The 21970-nt window shown below is 36.5% G+C and overlaps 2 protein-coding genes across 8 annotated transcripts in view; both read left to right on the top strand.

Annotated features, from left to right (window-relative positions):
- LOC125258832 (ovoinhibitor-like) overlaps positions 1-21970 on the top strand; it is a 301375-nt gene that overhangs the window by 133274 nt on the left and 146131 nt on the right. The window lies entirely within an intron of this gene.
- Positions 13635-15054, top strand: LOC125258837 (serine protease inhibitor Kazal-type 2-like). Its single transcript, XM_048176002.1, has 6 exons — positions 13635-13825; positions 14179-14204; positions 14278-14387; positions 14470-14527; positions 14680-14789; positions 14875-15054. Exons 1-6 carry the CDS (start codon positions 13786-13788, stop codon positions 14936-14938), a joined length of 408 nt encoding a protein of 135 aa, XP_048031959.1. The 5' UTR covers positions 13635-13785; the 3' UTR covers positions 14939-15054.

The following is a 21970-nucleotide window of genomic DNA, read 5'->3' as shown; positions in this document are numbered from 1 at the left end:
TTCAGGTTCATCATGTGTAAGGGGAAAAACCATAGAGATGCACAATCTTCTTCCTCCTCTCCTCTCCTCTTCCTCTTCTTCTCACTTGTCCTGATCCAACTTCTCCTCTCCTCCTTCATCTATTCCTCTCCCTCACCCAGATATTATTTTCTCTCTGCTCCTCTGTGTTGTTCTTCATACACACTGAACAAATCCGATTCATAGAGTCTTATTTTACTGAGACTGGAATCTGACAAATATTTAAGTGATCTAATTAAAAATGCTTATCAATTGTTTCAGTATGTGTTTTATATATATTTTCAATACTCTTGTTGCAGAAGTATAGGTTTTATCCTATATTTAATGATTGGAACATTAGGTCTTCATTTCTGACTTGCTGTGTTTAAGCATTTGCAAATAAGATGAGAAAGATCCATGATTTTGGTATGAGGTAAGCTTATATGAAAAGAAAATGTAAGCATTTTAGAAACGTGTTAATTGACTGCATTTTGTGTGAAAACGACATGAATTGTGTTAATAGTATGGCCACAACAGACGGATGTTCTGCTAAATGTGTTTAGAGTTTTGAAATTGTGACTAAAGATTGGACAAAAGTATGTTAGCAATTGAAAAAACTGTAAGAAATCTAGATGAATAAAGATGTTCAAATGTTTGTGTGAGTGTATAAGTGTGTCCAAGGCCTAGTCCTTGTTTTGTCTAGGTGTGTCTATGATGTGCAGATAGGATAACGAACATACGTTACACAAGAGAGTCTTACACAAGAATTGACAAAAGTTGAAGAAATATTACAGTTTTTCTCCATTGGTTTGGCTCATTTCTTGAAACAGAAATTACATTCTCAAAACAACATGGACAAACCTCCAAACCCCTTGGCAATTGTTCACAACAGAATTGAATTTCTCATTCATTTCATCAAATTGCAAATGTCTAAGTACATGTCTCAATGTCTCAGTACATCTTTGCAAATGATTAAGTACAGGTAGCCTACATTTAGCACAATTTCCAAGTGAATAGATCTTGTTGATCTAAACTGATTGTTGATTCTCAGTCTAATGGTCGTTCGTTCCAAAACGTGTCAGCGTCATTTCATTGTATAAGTCATCACGTGCACAATAGTCTGTTCAATTGTCAAAATTAGTCAAGAACATAATACCATGAATACCATATATGAAGCCTTGGAACATTTGATACATTTATTACAGCAATTGACAGTCAGGTGAAACTAGAACTTGACTAACGAAGGAGGTGAGAGGGCAATATAACTATGTGTGCTGCCATATCTGAGAGTGGTGTGGTCACTCACATCCCCAGACTTGGCCCATACAATACACAGAAGCTTCTCATCTTCTTGGACCGCCTTCATTTTGATTTGAACCCTGAAAATGAGAGAGGTCTCGTAGGACCTCACCTACCACAATATGTCATTGTATGGGACAGTGTGAATTTCCACCGTGGCCCGCTCACCTGGTTCACTACTCATCCAAGGATGGTTATGGTGTTCCTACCACCTTACTCTCAATCCTATTGAGGAGTTTTTCTCTGCTTGGATGTGGAGAGTGTATGAGCATCGGGCTCAAGATCAGAGGTCCCTGCTTCAAGCAATGGATGCTGCGTGCGAGGATATTACAGGAGATCATTGTAGGGGATGGTTGCGACATGCACACCGTTTCTTCCCTCGTTGCATTGCAAAGGAGAATATACGCTGTGATGTGGACGAGAATCTGTGGCCAGACAGACAGCAGCGTGTGGATGGCCAGGAGGGTGAGGACGATGTCCAGGAGATGGAGGGTGAGGACAGCGACCAGTGAAGAACTGTTAGTTGTGAAACTCCAGCTTTATTTACAGCACTGTAGGCTGCATATAATTTTCATTGTTTTTTTGTTTGTGTGTTTATATTACAGTATATTATGCTGTATACATTTTCTTTTTACTCTAATGTATGGAAGTTACTTTATGTGTGTGAATGATAATGGTTACAGTTTCCTTGGCAGTATGAGTGCAATGTGTGATGTCAAACCTTGCAGGCTACTCTTACCCTAAAGTCCTATTTCTTTTTTTCAGTTTTATACACAGTGCATGTCGCAACCATCCCCTACAATGATCTCCTGTAATATCCTCACACACAGCGTACATTGCATGGAGCAGGGACCTCTGATCTTGAGCCTGATGCTCATACACTCTCCACCTGCAAGCAGAGAAAAAACTCCTCAATAGGATTGAGGAAAGGAGAGTAAGGTGGTAGGAACACCATGACCATCCTTGGATGAGTAGTGAACCAGGCCCTGATGAGCGGGCCACGGTGGAAATTCACATTGTCCCATACAATGACCCATTACAGTTTTAATGTATTATGCTGGCTAGACAAAAACAGTAACCATTGTCAATGAAGGACTGGGCTAAGACTGAAAGGTGGACATGAGGGATATTTCAATGGTCCTCTGCCATAGTGACAAAACATCTAAACATTTTGACTTGCAGTGCTCACACAATGCCATTTGGAAGCATTTTGGGGGCACTGACTGTTTACAGTTTTTCTCAGTCGCTTTGGTGCATTTCTCACATCACTATTTACATTTGCACAACAGTTAATGCAGTTCTCAAAACAATTAGTACAAACTGCAAAACCTAGTTGATAACCTGCAAAAGCGTGTCACTTGCTCAAAATGGATAGGTCATTCCTCAAAAGCAAGTATTCGTGTCAATGAAAGTGTCAGTGTCATCAAGATGAAAAGTCCTGACAACATTGTTTATGAACAAGATAGTCAAATGGCTTTGTCATGTTTTCATTATGACAGTTTACTCTGTCAATGTTTTCCAATGTAAAAAAGTCAGATCTTGGTGACACTACCTGAAAATGCTCAAGACAGCACTATATACTATTTGCACAGCCATTTGAAAAATACAGTAAAGTTACACATTACTGTATTTAGTGAGGTAACTGAGTACAAGACACTGAATATGTATGTTTCACATTTTTACTGCATATGCTCTTTGCAATTCTGTTCACAGCATTGTGCAAAAGAAAAAATACACCCTCATTTGCAACAAACATAAACTCCCTTTGGGTAGAGCTGTGCACAACTGTAAACAACATTGCAGTACATATGGCAAATATTTACTGTAACACTACTGTACACTACAATACACTAAATGTGTGATGCAGTAAAGCTGTACGTCTAAATGTAAAATGTACAGTGACAAGTTCTTGTCCCACTGCAAGCTTCATGTATGACACAATGACAGTATGCAGTGCAGATTGTTTAGTGCTGAATTACTGTCCATTTATACACACCTGTTCTCCCAACGAAATGTTTGAATAATTGAATTTACAGTGGTTCTCCCAACATTTGGCTGCACAGTTCGACCAGCCTCAGCCGTTGTGAGGCCGTGATTGACAACATGATCCACAATTGTAGCCCTGATTTCATCAGGGATCTGCCTATTGACCTCTTCTTCCTCTTCCCGTTTTGTCCCCTTTTCCTTCTTCCCCGCACCCTTACCCCTCTTCCATGAGGCTGACCTTCCATTTCTGTGTCACATAATTGTAGAAATGGTACACACTATGTCCTGCTTGGTTCATATATGCTTGTAAAATGGGGGTTTATGGGATTTACCTCTGACAGTGATTGTAGAGAAGTGGCTTATCATTGGTTGCAACTAATGCTTCACACACCCCTTCTCATCAGTGAAAGTTGAGATTCACTTGAGAGAAATTGTTCAATTTAGGAGACATTTTCAGTAAAAAAAGATTTTAAAAAAATGTGTAAAATTTGCTTGACAGATTTTGACAACTAGTTCAACATTTTTGTATGTAATGACTCAAGCAATGAAATGAGGACTATTTGTTTTATATGGAATGACTATTCAGCATTCACAAGTATAGTTAATTTTGACTGACATGACATAAGCAAATGATAATGTTATAAAACAGCAGAGAGTTGTATGAAAGCAATTGATGCATGTCCAAAAGCATTTGCAATTTGTTCGAAGGAATGAGCAACTGCTACTATGATGTGCACAAATGACTAAATGTTGTGGAGGTTGAACTAACTGTTGTGCAAATGTAAATAGTGATGTGAGAAATGCACCAAAGCGACTGAGAAAAACTGTAAATGAGAAGGAAATTTAGTTTTGACACATGAGTGAACTGTTTTGGGAGAGGTATGAGCTTTTGCAGGTGAACCATGGTGTTGTGCCGAACCATCCACATTATTTTGACAACAGCACCAAGTGTGTTGAGAATGTCCGGTCTGTTTCAAGAAATGAGCCAAAGCAATTGAGAGGGATATTTGCCATTTCTGTGGCACTGACTATTTATTTGGTAAAGGAATTTAGTTTTTAAACATGAGTGAACAGTTTTGGGAGAGATATTAGCTTTTGCAAGTGAGCTATAGTGTTGTGCTGAACTGTAAGACTGTTTTGCCAAATGATCTTAGAGTTTTGAGAATGTAATTTCTGTTTCAAAAAATGAGCCAAACCAATGGAGAAAAACTGTAACACACAGAAAGCACCACTAAAAACCTCAAGTGCGTTCCATTCGACCGTAAGTGCCCTGTGAAGTGGACAGAACAGGGAATACAGGAACATGGATGCATCACTTCACAGGAAGTGGAAAGGAAAGCTTACCCACCAATCATTGCACATCTCTCCAGTACTTGAATTAGTCTGAATATAATAAAGGTGGTGAAAATGACTTGAGGCTCTGGCGTTATTACTGATCTTTATGAATCTCACATGTGGTTTATATGCGGCTGTTTAAAGGGTGGGTAACACTTCATTTTACAGTGTGCTTATTACACGTTACATGTAGTTACTGTAGTAATTACTATAAATTTTGCATAAATGCATGCAACTGACACTAATCCTAAACCTAACGTTATAGTAAGAACATGTATAGTTAAAGGTTTACTTCACCCAAAAATGAAAATTGTCATTAATTACTCTCCCTGATGACTTATGCCTAAACTACAGTTGTTTAGTTCTCGATAACAGTCTATAATGTTCTTATTATCATGCATGTTTTGTGCAGTCGTCTGTAACTGAATGACAGGCACAGAACAACCTTCAATGAGTTCAGCTCGTTGTTATTCTACTTTGTACCTTGCGATAAATGTGAATATATGTGTCTGTGGACATAATATTTTTGTAAGCTATAGACTACTGGTGTGATGATACATGTGTTAGCTGACCTGTTCTGACTAGATATTAGTCCTCAGACACATTTATACAGGTTTGTTAGGGACCCTTGTTACCAGATATGTTGAATAAAGACCCGGAGTCAAAGTTTAAAAAAAAATAATAAATTGAAGAAAAATTTAATGAAGAATAGTTTGTAGTTTCATCAGCAGAAGCCAGCTTCATGTCTCACAAGGAGTTCGTAGGCCGCTCTGCATACATTCACATTTTCACACCAATTATACTCTAACAGAGACTACTAACTACGTCATTACTAAGGTAAAAAGGATTCTGATTGGTTAAGAGAAGATAGACAAGATTAGAAGTTTTCAGATAGTCAGAAGCGTATCTCCAGGCGTCAAGAATCTGACGAAGGACCCCTAGATTTAGGGACTGGATGTCTCTTTAAGGTCGTGAGATGGCGTCTCTCTGTCTCCAGCTCGAACTACCAATTGTCCAGACCTGCACAGATTATTAGCGCACATACACGATTCACCGCTTCTTCAAGGCTGAAGTTGATCTGAGCTCTGCTCTGAGCAGGAAACTTTCCCCAAAACATACTGATAACATGTTCTTTTCTCTTAGTGAGAGGTACAGAGGAAAATAGATGCTTTAACATATATTGTTAAGTCATTCAAATAATTTAACAGAAATATAAATGTTGATTAATAACTTAAAAGATATATATTGAAGCGGCAGTGGATTCCAGAATCCACCCCTTCAGTCCCCCCTTAAAAGGCCGATGTGAAGTCTTAAACATCACATCTGGTTTTAACAATTTAGGCCGCTTCAAAATTTAACATTGCTCACCCATGCTCCCCTGGCATGTTACAATTGTATAAAATAGACAATAGGTTTTCCCTCGAAGGGCTTAACTAGAACAGAATATTCTACAGAGCACATAGTGCATTATTGATCTTCAGTACTTACACATAGTCGTCTTTACATCAATTTTTGTGATTTGGTTTATCATCAAATTCCTTGACTACAAAGCAAATACATATTTATTCTCTGGAAGCCGGGCTAAATGAGCAAGCACTGTTACTGCATTCCTGGCATGGGCCAGACCCTCAGTCACTCCTCAGATACTAAATACAGACATTGCCTGTAATCATAAACACCAGGATATATACACTGGATTTTAGAAAAAAAAAATATAATTTCCAATTCATTATATATTACAAGGTGATGGATCGTAAATCCACTCCTTTCACTATACCCTTATAGATAATTTTTAATATTAAAAACAAAATTGTGGTCTAATTCAAAATAAACAAAAAATAAATAAATAAATAAATAAGACCCATCATAATCCATCTAAGTATTTTAAGTTTCCTAAATCATTGTTCAGTCTACAGTCTATAGACATAGCATGTACCACCGTAATTTTAGAACATCTTTTAAATCTCTTTTTTTTAAACACCTTTAAAAATAGAAATAAAAGAAAACAAATTTACATGACCATAACCATTTCAATTATCGTTTTCAATAAAACATAGAATTGTTACTTTTACTTAATACTCCTTTTGTTAAGATTTCTTTTCACAACAGATCCATTATAGCCCAAAAAAACCAATATGAATAAAAATAAACATAAACCTAAACCTTTCAATTTCAAACCATTTCATTAAAAACCTTTCATCAAAATGAAATAATCATCAAAACATATAAATTTAGTTAGAGTAACAATTTCTTTGTCTTGACTGATATCTTTATCATGACATTCACTGTTAATAATACTCAATACCTAATTATTATTAATCTGAAACTCAATTTTCACAACATTTTACAGTATTGAGACTGTCAAAAGTACAGCATTCAAAATAATTTAATAATAATTAAGACTTCCTTTAAAGTCAGTTTTAAACTCAAGTTTCTTGTCAATTATAACTGCATAGGCTGACCAAAATCTTAATGACCAAAATCTTAACCCTCTTCTTTGGCAGGGATCTTTTTCATTTTACTCACTGCACCAAAATTGTCATAAACAAAAACACAAATGGACAGATTTTTTATATATATATATATATATATATATATATATATATATATATATATATATACATAATCTTCCATATCACTTATAAATTATACAAATTTGTCCTATAAGACATTATCAATTTCTTTAAAGCTGTTTTTGAAACAGTTTCTCTCTTTTTTTTTTTTTTTCTTCATCACAATAATTTCAACTGCTTATAATTTTGTCACTCTATCCCATCAAATTAATATTCTGCAGATCTAAAAATATATTATCGTTACTGTCTCAGTCCCACTTATCTCTACTGTGTTTCAGAAACCAAAGTATTATTTTTCTCAAATCTCAACCCCTAGGTTACACAAACAGCCTAATAGCTTCTTTCACCTTCAACCCTTATTACATAAATTATATTTCTCTAGACATCTAATGACATGCATCCATTTAATGGATGAAAAATAAAACTTTTATCAATTATATTCACTCCTCCGTTGTTTGCCCACCGGCATTCCATAAATTTGAGGGGGTTCTCTGGATAATTTACTAGTGACTTAGCCAATGTGTCACTTTGTCTCTGCCGTCAAATCTTATAACATTTACGTTTATCATTCTGATCAAACAAAGAAGACAGTGTTTAAATTTAGACCCTCAGTTGAATTTAGACCAGGGTTTTTAACCCATGAACGGCAATCTTTAATTCCATAATTCCAATTTATATAAATGTTCTTAAAAATACTAATCCAGAGAATAATTAAAATCAACATCATACACGACAAAAGTCATAATTACCATTAGCAGACAGAGCTGGATATCCAATCCGCTTAAAGCTCGTCCCATGTTCTGTATCGTCTGTTCATAAGATTCAATCCGAAATATCGGCTTGTCAAAATTTGTCATTTCACTTAACCCATCTGTAATGATAAAACACTCATTCCAGGGGTTAATGACATATACACTGAGGACAGATTATTTCCCCAAACTAACACATACAAAACATAAAGTTCAGTCAGCCTCACACACACTAGACACATGAATATGAACCGCTCATTGTCAAGGTTGGCTTTTTGTTTTAATTCTAAAAACACATTTAAATTTCCCATTTTCCTGTAGGTTTTACTCTTATGCAGTCTCAAGTTATGTCTCTTCACTATAATTTGTTTTCAGAAAAGTCAGCTGGGTTGTTTTGGTTCTAATCTCATTGCTTTGTTTAAGCTTTAGCAGGCTGATAACAGACAGAGCTCCATCCTTTTCCTCCACTCAAGCAGTCTCTCTCTCTTACTGCACTAATAATCTTTTCAACAGAATCAAAAGTCTGTAACTTAGACAGAATTTAATATTAAATTATTATATGGAAACCTTGGTCATTCACAAAGGTTAAAATGTACATTTTTTTAACTTCCAAATAAAAGCCATTTCCACCATCTAAAATGTTATGCTAGTAGCCATTTTTGAGGTTATCTTTAGTTTAAATGCTGAATGCACTTATCTGTCTCTTGACTCTTCAAAATCAGTCTTTATCTTTAACCACCACCATTGCCTTGGAATTATCCTCTGCCATGTCTAATGACCTGCAGGAGTAAAAACTATGCACACATTAGTTCAAAATCAACACAGCCTCATTGATTTAGTGATTCATAGTACTGTTGAATCTAAAACGTCTATACAGTTCTTGCCAATAGGGCAACCAACATCACGTTAATTTTACTCTGGTCTCCCCAGAAATTACGGACAATCACCTCATGATCTCAGTCGGCTCTTGAAAGCTCATTCCCATCAGCTCTTTATCAATAATCTTCTTCTCCTCAGGGTCTTGTCCCCTGGCATAGTTGTGGACTTGTCACAATGAGAAACAAGCCATCTTAGGAATGCGGTTTCTGGTGAGTGGTATAGAGGAACATTTTTGGGGCAGACTGCTGTACCTCTGACAGCTCCCTCCTTTTGATGCTGCTGGCCTCACAGACATCCGCTCAACTCTCATACCCATCTCACATAAACACCTCCCTCCAGGGTAGATGCCCAGTGGCGGCGGCAACCCCCTGCCTTAGGTTGTCCTCGTCTGGCCAAAGAGGATCTTACCCGTCTTTGAGAAATCACCTCGCGCACACTGGTACCCGCTCTTTCCCATTCCAGATCTTTGACAGTTTTCTTCACCAGAATCAGGTGTTTTCTGGAGCTTAGGGAAGTTGCTTTCAAGAGCCACCAGAGCCATTGGACTACCTGATAGTGTTAAAACATGGAGACAGGTTAATAACAGCAGTATTTAATCACTAAAATCATTAGACTGTGCATTCTCTCAGCAGCAACAATATCAGTGCTGAGAATATACTCTGTTAATTTAATTCCCACTGTCCATTCAGTGTAATGTTCTGCCACATCTGTAACTGGAGCCATCAGCCCTGCACATGGTGGTGACAAAGATTAGACAAAAAAATTACTGGTCATAGAATAAATTCATCAAAATAGTCACTTCTATCATTCAAGGTCTGTATTACCATTTTAGAGACCTCTTTATACTCATTGAGTTTTCCTTTGACAAATTTAACAACAAATTTAACTAATTTAACAACTTAACCTCTTTATGGCAATCATTTCTTTTAACATCTCTGTGTCCATGATTTTCAACTTAGACACTGTGCTTCACTATAAATAGCTTGTTATCTCTTATGACACAAGCTCAGATAGCAGCTTTTAGCTGACTTTGAGTGAGAGAGACTGAGGATTTCAGGACTGGTACTCTGCCTTTTATAACTTTTAACATCAAACTTTATCTACTGTCTTTTGACTCTGGCCCAGCTTAAGACTTTGCCAGAAATGACATTGATTTCCAAATAAACAACTGTTTATATTTGTCTTTTACTCACACATCATGGAAATTAGAGGTTACAAATTTCCAGTCAGGTTGAGTTTCTGATACAACTGGCGACCTCATTTTTCCTGCCATTTCACTTTTGATCATCAAAAACCAAACATTTAGACATTAAAGGTCCAAAATCATTTTAGTCATTTTACATTGTGATAGTGATGCGCTGATCACATAAAAACATACTTGAGACTGTTCAACCTTTTTTCCCCAAAGTGAAACATTCTTTTAGAATTTTCATTTTCACTTTCATAAAATTAATTTTTTCCTGTTATATTTCCCTTCATCATAGCCACTTATCTTCCAAACTTTACCAAATCATACTTACTTCTTATATATTTTTGTAAATCACGTTTTAGATTTATTTTCAATAATTTTATATTAACCTGTTTTTGTCCAAAACTTATTATTATAGTTTTCCCTTCAAAAGAAATTCCTTTTGACCTTATTGTTATCTCATGTTCTTTCTCAGTTTCACAAGCTCTCAGACAGAGTGGAAGTCTCTTTTTTGTTTCTTTCTTTCTTTTGTTTACAAAATTTGTGGCTATGGCCAAGTTTCCCACACTTGTGGCATTTTAACAGATGTTTACGGCATGAACGAGCCAAATGCCCTTTCCTACCACACTGGTAACGTTCTATGTTATTTTGTAGATTTGTTTTAGCTTCAACCACAGTAGCAGATACTTCGCCTATATTTTGATCCTTATTAGCTTGTAAACGGCTCCAGCATACAGCACACCATTGAAGCAGGCATTCCCAGTTTGGAATGTGAACAGAGCCACTGATAAGCAGTTCTCTGTATACTTTGGACAATCCTCCTGTGGCAGATTCAATCACAATAGCTGAATCATAATCTTCATCATTATCATTGGCAGCACAGTAATTTTCATAAGCTGCTCGGAAACGCTCAACATATTCTAAAGGGCTTTCACCAGGTTTTTGTTTGACTTGCGTTACACTTGTCCAGGGAAAGGATCCCCGACCCAAAATTTATTTTACTTGTCTTTTATAGTCACTGTAAGCCATCCAATATTGTCCCCAAGTTACTGGGGCCCTAGGGCCAAACTCAATTCCCTGAACTCTACATAATTTACTTGAGGGAACAAGACTTTGTACCAGAACCTGTACATCAGCTATGCCCAAATTTTGTTGCCTAGCAACTGCTTCTATTTTATCCCACAAGACTTTGTTTGGGTTAAACAATTTAAAAGGTTCCAATCCTGCAAGCAAACTGTTTTTCTCAGAGGCTGAGAGTCTAGTCCACTCTCCGAGCTCAAAAGCGGCTCCCACCTCTATGTTTCTCTCAACATTGTCAGAACGTCTGACTGGAGCAGCTGAGACAGTCCCCCTGGAAGTGACCACATTCAGTTCCATGGGGGTCAGACGGAGATTTCTGACTTCGGGACCTGTGTTAGGTTTTGCTTGCATGGTAGGAAGCTCTGGGGTTTCTGCATAAGTGTGAAGGGTATTTGCAGCAGCAACATTCAATAAACTGCACATCTCAGTGTAAGGGCTATCAGTCTGGTTCTCAGTCTGCGGGGTGGTGCCTGAAGTGGCAGCTGCCTGAACAGTCTGAGAAGAGAGCTCGGAAGCGGAGAGAGCAGACACACTCTGCAATAATTTACAGCTCATGGCTCTATCTGCTTTTTCACAAACTACTTCAAGTGCTTTACTCCAACTACTCAGATCAAACCCTACATCAATTCCTGTGATTTCACATATTTTATCACGTTGGGCAGTCAGACTGTACCATCCCTCAGTTACGTCTGGGATTTTCTTTTCAAGAGTTAAAGGTACACCACCCATTTTACAAATCCAAGAATAAGCACAAACAGCAAGAAATGTAAATCTTTCAGGCTCTTTCTTGGTCTGTAGCCAGTCAAGTTGTTGAACAACATTCCAATCAGAATCAAAGCCCTGACTAACCATTTTCTTGATTAGCTCTGCATATTTCTTTGAAGTGAGAGCCTCAGAGCAAAGCTGCTTACAGCGTTTACTCCCTTCTGTGTCATCTGTATCAGGACTGATCAAGTTACTCCATTTGTCAGCCATATCTTAGTAAAAGTTAATACTCACCTGAACAGATGGAGGCGGCGATCTTTAAACAACACAGCTTTGGCTTCTGCTTGATGAAACTGCAAAGTATACTCCAAAATCACAGTTACATATACTGGTCCAATCTAATTAGTGTCACAATTTTATTGTTGTCGGGATCGTTCCTGATGCATCCGTGACCAACCAACCCTATCCCTATCTTTATTTTATCGTATTTAACTAAAAGCTTCTATTCCTGACTACCTGAATCTCTAAGCTCGGGGTGCCCCTGTCTGGAATTGGAGTCAGAGAGCTTTGGTTCGTGAGACACACTAGTAGTAACTTCTTTACAACCCCTTAATGGAGTGTAGTATCCCCACACTGTCTGCCTCTTATGGCTTCCAGTGTCTTTATCAACCCTTTAATAGAGTACAGTATCCCAGCTTACTAGTGTCTTCCCTACCCCTTAATGGGGTGGGGTATCCACCACACTGTCTGCCTATTATGGCTTTCAGTGCTTTCCAACTCCTTAATGGAGTGTAGTTATCACCAACCGTCTGCCTCTTATGGCTTTCGGTAATACACCAGCCTGTATTCAAGGACCTGGTGTCCTACACTCACGTCTGAGTGCATAAACCCACCGTCTCACTTCCCAATCCTCTCAACTCTTTCAACCAGACAGCCCTAACCAATAAATAAATAAATCTTCCTACCTTGTTTGTTGGTTAGTCAGGGATGTCACCAAAGAATGATTGCTCGCAATTCCTCCACCATAAACTGTTAGGGACCCTTGTTACCAGATATGTTGAATAAAGACCCGGAGTCAAAGTTTAAAAAAAAATAATAAATTGAAGAAAAATTTAATGAAGAATAGTTTGTAGTTTCATCAGCAGAAGCCAGCTTCATGTCTCACAAGGAGTTCGTAGGCCGCTCTGCATACATTCACATTTTCACACCAATTATACTCTAACAGAGACTACTAACTACGTCATTACTAAGGTAAAAAGGATTCTGATTGGTTAAGAGAAGATAGACAAGATTAGAAGTTTTCAGATAGTCAGAAGCGTATCTCCAGGCGTCAAGAATCTGACGAAGGACCCCTAGATTTAGGGACTGGATGTCTCTTTAAGGTCGTGAGATGGCGTCTCTCTGTCTCCAGCTCGAACTACCAATTGTCCAGACCTGCACAGATTATTAGCGCACATACACGATTCACAGCTTCTTCAAGGCTGAAGTTGATCTGAGCTCTGCTCTGAGCAGGAAACTTTCCCCAAAACATACTGATAACATGTTCTTTTCTCCTAGTGGGAGGTACAGAGGAAAATAGATGCTTTAACATATATTGTTAAGTCATTCAAATAATTTAACAGAAATATAAATGTTGATTAATAACTTAAAAGATATATATTGAAGCGGCAGTGGATTCCAGAATCCACCCCTTCAGGTTTATTTCAGTTGTTACAGGCAGTGATGTATTTGATGATAACAACTAATAAAAGAGTTTTAAAACATCACAAGGTACAAATAAGGAAGAAAACAACGAGCTGAGCTCATTGAAGGTTGTTCTGTTTCGTGCATATCTGGGAAACTCATGAATATTCATGTAAGCAGGAGGTCGTTTTGCTCTGCAGCGAGCACTACTTGAGTTCAGAGGAGGAAACAGTACTGATATAAATAGGCGGATCATTTTATCACTGATCATATTGTCAGTTTTAGTGAGTTCACTCTCAAGTCTGGAACAATGTTTGCACGTGGAGTCATCGTCCTTCTCTGTGTCCTAGGTGAGTAATATCATGATTTCATTCACTAAAACTGATATTAGGATCATTTGTCACATGAGAACCTGCGATATACACTGATACTGATAGTTTTGCTTCATAATGAAGAGTTTCATTGGTTCATTAAAGTCTTAATTCAGTTTTGCTAAAGTAGGACAAATGAAAAATGTGTAAGATTTAAATCACATTCAGACATGTTTAAGTTTGATTTGAGGGATGGTTCACTAAAAAATGACTGAAATATTGTTTTTGTCCAACAAAACAACATTGACTTTCATTGTATGGGCAAAACAAGTTATTTCCTCTTGCCATATCATGATAAACTTTAATCCTTGTTTTTCCTTCTTGACAAACAGTGGCCGTATCTGATGCAGCGAGAAAGGTGAGTAAATAAAGACTGTAGAATTACTTCCCTCCATGTTCAAATAACTCAATATTGTTTTTTATGTGACCAGCCTAACTGCAAGCGTTACCCGACTAAAGGATGCACAAAGGAGTATAATCCCAAGTGTGGATCTGATGGAAAAACATACGGCAATGAATGCGACCTGTGTGCTGCCATCAAGTGAGTTTAAATCAAAGTACTGCAGGTTTAAAATCAGTTTAGAGTCACTTTCAAACTTCACTTTAATCTCTCTCTTTTTTAGGGAATCAGGAACTGAAATCCTTATTATGAAGGAAGGCGAATGCGATGATGATCAACAGGTGTGACACAGGAATGGCAGCATAATTCAGCTTGACAGACCTTTAGTCAGCATTATTGTGTCTCATTCATTATAACCTGAATGTGTAACGGCAGTAGAATTACTTCCCTCCATGTTCAAATAACTCAATGTTGTTGTTTTTTATGTGACCAGCCTTACTGCAAGCCTAATCCATCTGGAGCATGCCCAGACATCTATTCACCCGTGTGTGGATCTGATGGAAAAACATACGGCAATGAATGCGTGCTGTGTTTTGTCATCGAGTGAGTTTAAATCAAAGTACTGCAGGTTTAAAATCAGTTTAGATTCACTTTCAAACTTCACTTTAATCTCTCTCTTTTTTTTTAGGAAATCAGGAACTGAAATCTTTAAGGTGAAGCAAGGCAGATGCGATGAAGATGTGCAGGAGTGACACAGGAATGGCAGCATAATTCAGCTTGACAGACCTTTACTCAGCATTATTGTGTCTCATTCATTATAACCTGAATGTGTAACGGTTTAATCCTTAAATAAATGCTGCATATTGAAGCTGTTCTATTTTCTCCCTTGAATCTTGGAAAGACGAGATAAAATAGGTGAAGATTTACTTTGAAGGATTCGCACGGATCATATCTAGAGAGCAGAATATCATTAAGGGTGTGTGAGCTTTTGACACCCTGTTAGAGTCATTTTCAGGTAGACTCAAAGTCATCAGTTGGAAACGGGCGCTGACAGAGAATGATCAAGCAGATATAAAGACAGTGTAGTACTATAAGATTCTCAGGTTTATTAATGAAGAAGGGTCATATTTAAAGCAGAATCATCACCGATGTCCAGGCCGTCCAATCACAGTGCTCAAAGATCAACCCCTACCATATATGGCATATTAAGAAATATAGATGAATAAAGATGTTCAAATGTTTGTGTGAGTGTATAAGTGTGTCCAAGGCCTAGTTCTTGTTTTGTCTAGGTGTGTCTATGATGTGCAGATAGCATAACGAACATACGTTACACAAGAGAGTCTTACACAAGAATTGACAAAAGTTGAAGAAATATTAACACACAGAAAGCACCACTAAAAACCTCAAGTGCTTTCCATTCGACCGTAAGTGCCCTGCGAAGTGGACAGAACAGGGAATACAGGAACATGGATGCATCACTTCACAGGAAGTGGAAAGGAAAGCTTGCCCACCAATCATTGCACATCTCTACGAAGTACATGTATAGGGTCAGTTTACCCAAAAATTATATTTCTGTCATTAATTACTCACCCTCATGTCGTTCCACATCTGTAAGACCTTAGTTTATCTTCAGAACACAAATTAAGATATTTTGATGAAATCCAATGGCTCAGTGAGGCCTGCATTGACAGCAACATAATTAACACTTTCAGTGTCCAGAAAGCTACTAAAGACATACTTAAAACAGGTCATGTGACTACAGAAGTTAAACTTTAATATTTTGAAGTGACACATTTTTGTGCACAGAAAATAACGAAACAACGACATTATTCAACAATATCTAGTGATGGCCATAGTGAAAAAAAAAGTATACTAAGTATACTTGCAGCAAGACTAATTATTAGTATATTTCAAGTGTGTTAATGATTAGTTCATTTAAAGTGTGCTATTTTGAAACAACTAATTTTGTACTAAGTATATTTAAGTTGAAATTAAGTAGTATTAAAATACAACTTTAAGTATATTTAGTATACTTATGTGTGCTAAATTGGAACAACTTCAAGTATACTTAGTACACTTTAAGTATATGTCTGTGTAGGGACTAATTACATGCTTGATTAGTGATATTAAAGTGTACTTTATTTGTGTTAAAAGTATATTTTTTGTTATAATATACGTTGTATTAAAAGTATACTTTATTTCTGTTATAAGTATACTTTTATTTGTGTTATAAGTATACTTTATTTCTTTTATGAGTACACTTTGTGTTATATGTACACTTTATTTGTGATTTAAGTACATTACAAAATAATTACCAGTTTCTTCAGAAAACACAAGCAATATACACTGAATATATTATTTTACAGGTAATAGTATATACTGTATGCTCAGTACCTTTGGCTTATTCCAAATATTAAACATTACACACTTTGCAGTCAATAACTATACACTTTGTTATTACTTATACTTTGTATAATATAGTCAACATTTGAAGCGGATCAAAACCTTTAATCAAAGTTGTCCTAACTTTTTTGATCCACTTCAAATGTTGACTACTGTACTTTGAATTACATAATCTCACACAATACAGTTGTGCTATTATTTAAATATAGTTTAACACATTTTCCCAAAGTTGAATGCATTTGTTTTCAAGGCCACTAAATTAAATAAAATATAAGAACATAATGAAGAGACATATTTCATTGACAAATCCAATGGTTTTTATTTAAACTTAATATAGATTCAGCAAAACTTACCATGTTTTTCATTAAAGAAAAAAAAATATTGGACCATGGTGACCCTCTATACACAAATACAAATTACACATTATATTCCATTTTCTGATGAGCTTCTCATGTGTCTGATGGCACAATGATGACAGCAGAGACTCATGAAGAACAGCATCTGTTGACAGAATATACCAAAGATATAATACAGCATGTTCAACTCTTTATTCACGTTTACAATAGTCTGTCTGAATCCTACATTGAACCAATACTATTTTTGAACAGTAAATGAGGATTAGCAGCAGGGAACTGTATCAGAATGGCATGTCGATATTGTTTTCGGTACATAGTCAAGCATAAAACACTTTATGAATTAATATCGTACAGAATACGGGCCGATTTGACCATATGAATGTTTTGGTGCTGCATACAAACATGTGCCATAAAACACCACACACAAACTCAATAAGGAGATATCAAGCCGAAATATCGGCACTTTTCTCCGGTTCTTTCAGGATCGCGTAGGCCATTAGATTAGCCGGTTGTCGTCGCCATCACGGTCAGGCTGCGATGTCACTTGATTGAACTGGTCAGAATCCCCGAGATTGAGCGATGTATTGCGCTTTCAGTGTTTTATTAAATAAATTATACATTGCGACATTATACTTCACCTGAGTGACTGAGCGAGGGGATTCAGACGACGACCGTGACGTCAGCAGCTCTGATTGGCTGAAGGCAGTGAGCAACAAAATCTGATTGGTCACAGACCAAGTTGAAGAGACATTTGAATTCCGATAAGTTTAACCACTCCACATATTTTTTCGCATTACTTGTGCTGCTGGTGTGTTGTTTAATATAGATTTGTGTGTACGATTGTAAAATGATTCTGCCAGTGTAAACTTAATAAACATTTACACATATTTGGAAATTGTATAGACTACACTGCATATACTAAATGGGCTTGTAATGCATTCATACTGAAATAAATAGCACAAGTAATATAATGAATTCCAAGGATGAAGAAGTAAACTTAAAAAATATACTCAAATTTAACATTAGATACACTACAACTTCAGGATATTAAATAATGTATTTTTTAAATATACTTTCAGTGCATTGTTACAATGATCATTTTCAGCACACTGTTAAAATATACCTCAAATATATTTTTATAAAGTGCAAATAAATACACTTTTAAAAAATAAACTGAACTTACACTTCAAGTATATTTTTCTAAAATATATTTTTAGAAAATATACTAAAGTACAATTATTTTAAAGTGTGTTAAAAGTTGCATTGTGAAAATATGATACTAATATACTTTTTATATATTTAATGATAGTAAATTTTTTGTTAGTATATTTGCAGTGTACTATAGAAAAAGGGAATATATTTAAAATACAATAAAGTATACTTTTTTTTCACTAGGGATGACAGCATGTTCAACTCTTTATTCACGTTTACAATAGTCTGTCTAAATCCTACATTGAACCAATACTATTTTTGAACAGTAAATGAGGATTAGCAGCAGGGAACTGTATCAGAATGGCATGTCGATATTGTTTTCGGTACATAGTCAAGCATACAACACTTTATGAATTAATATCGTAATACGGGCCGATTTGACCAATCATATGAATGTTTTGGTGCTGCATACAAACATGTACCATAAACCACCACACAAAAACTCAAAAAGGAGATATCAAGCCGAAATATCGCTCTCCGTTTGTTAAAGAAAATAAAGTTTGTTAACTGGTAGACTACAACTCACCTCCCAATAGCAGCACTTTTCTCCGGTTCTTTCAGGATCGCGTAGGCCATTAGATTAGCCAGTTGTCGTCGCCATCACGGTCAGTCTGCGATGTCACTTGATTGAACTGGTCAGAATCCCCAAGATTGAGCGATGTATTGCGCTTTCAGTGTTTTATTAAATAAATTATACATTGCGACATTATGCTTCACCTGAGTGACTGAGCGAGGGGATTCAGACGACGACCGTGACGTCAGCAGCTCTGATTGGCTGAAGGCAGTGAGCAACAAAATCTGATTGGTCACAGACCAAGTTGAAGAGACATTTGAATTCCGATAAGTTTAACCACTCGACATATTTTTTCGCATTACTTGTGCTGCTGGTGTGTTGTTTAATATAGATTTGTGTGTACGATTGTAAAATGATTCTGCCAGTGTAAACTTACAGTTTTTTTCAATTGCTAACATACATTTGTCCATTCTGTAGTCACATTTTCAAAACTCTAAACACATTTAGCAGAACATCCGTCTGTTGTGGCCATACCATTAACACAATTCATGTCGTTTTCACACAAAATGCAGTCAATTAACACATTTCTTAAATGCTTAAATTTTCTTTTCATATAAGCTTACCCCATACCAAAATTATGGATCTTTCTCATCTTATTTGCAAATGCTTAAACACAGCAAGTCAGAAATGAAGACCCAATGTTCCAATCTTTAAATATAGGATAAAACCTATACTTTGGCAACAACAGCAGCTCAAAAGTATTGAAAAAATATACAAGACAAATACTGAAACAACTGATAAGCATTTTTAATTAGCAGATCACTGAAATATTGAGAAATAGCAGATTCCAATCTCAGTTGGAGGAATAGTCAGGCGTTGAAGTTATTTTCATGGACACACAGTAAAATAGGACTCTTTGAATCGGATTTCTTTAGTGTGGATGAAGAACAACACAGAGGAGCAGAGAGAAAATAATATCTGGGTAAGGGAGAAGAATAGATGAAGGAGGAAAGGAGAAGTTGGATCAGGACAAGGGAGAAGAAGAGGTATGGGAGAGGAGGAAGAATGCTGGACTGTGCATCTCTGTTTTTCACTTACACATGGAACCTATGAAAGCTTATTTCTGCCATGAATAGAAAATAAAAAAGGTAATTATGTCTTTTTATCTCACAATTCTGACTTTTTAAACTCAATTCCATATCTTCTGCTGAATTTCACTCAGTTTAATGGCAGTGTTCTCATGGACCATATCAACAATTAGGGTCTCTTGGTGTGGGGAGAACATACCTGTCCTCCCACCCCCATGTGGCAGTCTTTCAATTCTACAAAAAGAGAACATGGAGTTACAAAAAATATACATGGAATACTAGGCCTACAAACAGTTAGACCAACCCTCCATTACAATACTACAGTATATTGGTACAGTGATGTACTGAAACATATTTACTTACAGTATACTGTGGTACAGTATATAGTATGTCATACAGTTATTGCTGTCAACATTTACATACTGTACTATAATGTCAAAAAAAGGTAATTACCTGTTCTATTCTCTAAATCTTCGGATTATGGTGGACACAGTGAATCTACTGATGTTTGGTTGTACCCTTTGTCCAGCCTGCCTCATGCTCATACCATGGACAAGAACATGGTCAATCACAGTAGCTCTGATTTCATCAGATATTACTGTTCTTGGTCTTCGCTGACCACCTCAACCTCCTCTCACACAAACTCTTCCTCTCAGATTTCTATCCATTGTAGGGCCTCACAAACCAGTGCTCTCTGAACTGGCTTACTTTATATGTTCCCTCATATCATTAGCCACAAGTGTGATCAATTTTGAGTTGTTGTGCTCAAGTGGTGACATCTGTGCTTTAATTGTGTTTGACTTTTGTCACCTGTGCTCACCATTATGCAGCACGGGCGCATCACAATGAAAATGTGTTGGCAAGTTGTGTCTAAACAGGTGAAAAGTGCTTATGGTTTTGCCAAAAGAGTGATTGATTCAATCAGTGGGTTCAGGCAACTGAGCATTTGGTTCAGACAATAGGGTTTAGTGTTTTAGCAATTGAGAAAAACTGTAATAAATACCCTTGTGCTGTGGATTACCGAGTACTGCCTCTTCCGTCCTGCACTACACGTAACAGTAAACAAGGTTCATGTAACAAACTGCAGTGAATTATAAACAATAGATAGTATTATTCTTGTTTTGTTAAGAAATTTTACAAAAGAAAACATTGTATAATGATACCTGTTAGTGCTTTTATGTCAGTATTTTATGACTGACAAAGTGTGTTTGCTGGGTGAAAACCTTTGCTAGTGTTCTGGAAGAATGAGTTGATTTGAGACATGAATTAAGTGTTTTGGTAGATTTAGTGCATTTTGAATGTGAAACGAACTGCTGTGCCAAGATGAAAGTTGGTTAGGAGAACTGTGTGAAGAGTTTTGAAAAAGTGGCCTAAGTATTGAGAAATGTGTCCTAATGATTGTAAAAAAACTGTAATAAAAAAGCATAAAAGGTTATTATTTTGGAATTGTGAGTTTATATCTCTCAATTCTGACTTTTTTATTCTCAGAATTGTGAGATATGAACTAGGAATTGATAGAAAAAAAAAGTCAGAATTGTGAGATAAAAAGTCACAATTACCTTTTTTTTTTCTATTTACGGCAGAAATAAGCTTTCATAGGTTCATCATGTGTAAGGGGGAAAACCATAGAGATGCACAATCCAGCACACGTTCTTCCTCCTCTCCTGTCCTCTTCCTCTTCTTATCACTTGTCCTGATCCAACTTCTCCTCTTCTCCTTCATCTATTCCTCTCCCTCACCCAGATATTATTTTCTCTCTGCTCCTCTGTGTTGTTCTTCATACACACTGAACAAATCCGATTCATAGAGTCTTATTTTACTGAGACTGGAATCTGCCAAATATTTAAGTGATCTAATTAAAAATGCTTATCAATTGTTTCAGTATGTGTTTTATATATATTTTCAATTCTCTTGTTGCAGAAGTATAGGTTTTATCCTATATTTAATGATTGGAACATTAGGTCTTCATTTCTGACTTGCTGTGTTTAAGCGTTTGCAAATAAGATGAGAAAGATCCATGATTTTGGTATGAGGTAAGCTTATATGAAAAGAAAATGTAAGCATTTTAGAAACGGGTTAATTAACTGCATTTTGTGTGAAAACGACATGAATTGTGTTAATAGTATGGCCACAACAGACGGATGTTCTGCTAAATGTGTTTAGAGTTTTGAAATTGTGACTAAAGATTGGACAAAAGTATGTTAGCAATTG

This window comes from Megalobrama amblycephala, linkage group LG23 (genome assembly GCF_018812025.1).
Source record: "Megalobrama amblycephala isolate DHTTF-2021 linkage group LG23, ASM1881202v1, whole genome shotgun sequence".
In the NCBI taxonomy this organism is placed as follows: domain Eukaryota; kingdom Metazoa; phylum Chordata; class Actinopteri; order Cypriniformes; family Xenocyprididae; genus Megalobrama; species Megalobrama amblycephala.
Note: the sequence above shows the minus strand (reverse complement) of the source record. Positions and strands in the feature narration are given on the sequence as shown.

What these genes read in the sequence shown, in the direction of transcription:
- LOC125258837 (XM_048176002.1), top strand. Translation starts at nt 13,786, where the DNA reads ATGTTTGCACGTGGAGTCATCGTCCTTCTCTGTGTCCTAG. An exon ending in AATGCGATGATGATCAACAG is followed by an intron (nt 14,528 to 14,679) that starts GTGTGACACAGG and finishes TTATGTGACCAG; the next exon opens with CCTTACTGCAAGCCTAATCC. An exon ending in GTGCTGTGTTTTGTCATCGA is followed by an intron (nt 14,790 to 14,874) that starts GTGAGTTTAAAT and finishes CTTTTTTTTTAG; the next exon opens with GAAATCAGGAACTGAAATCT.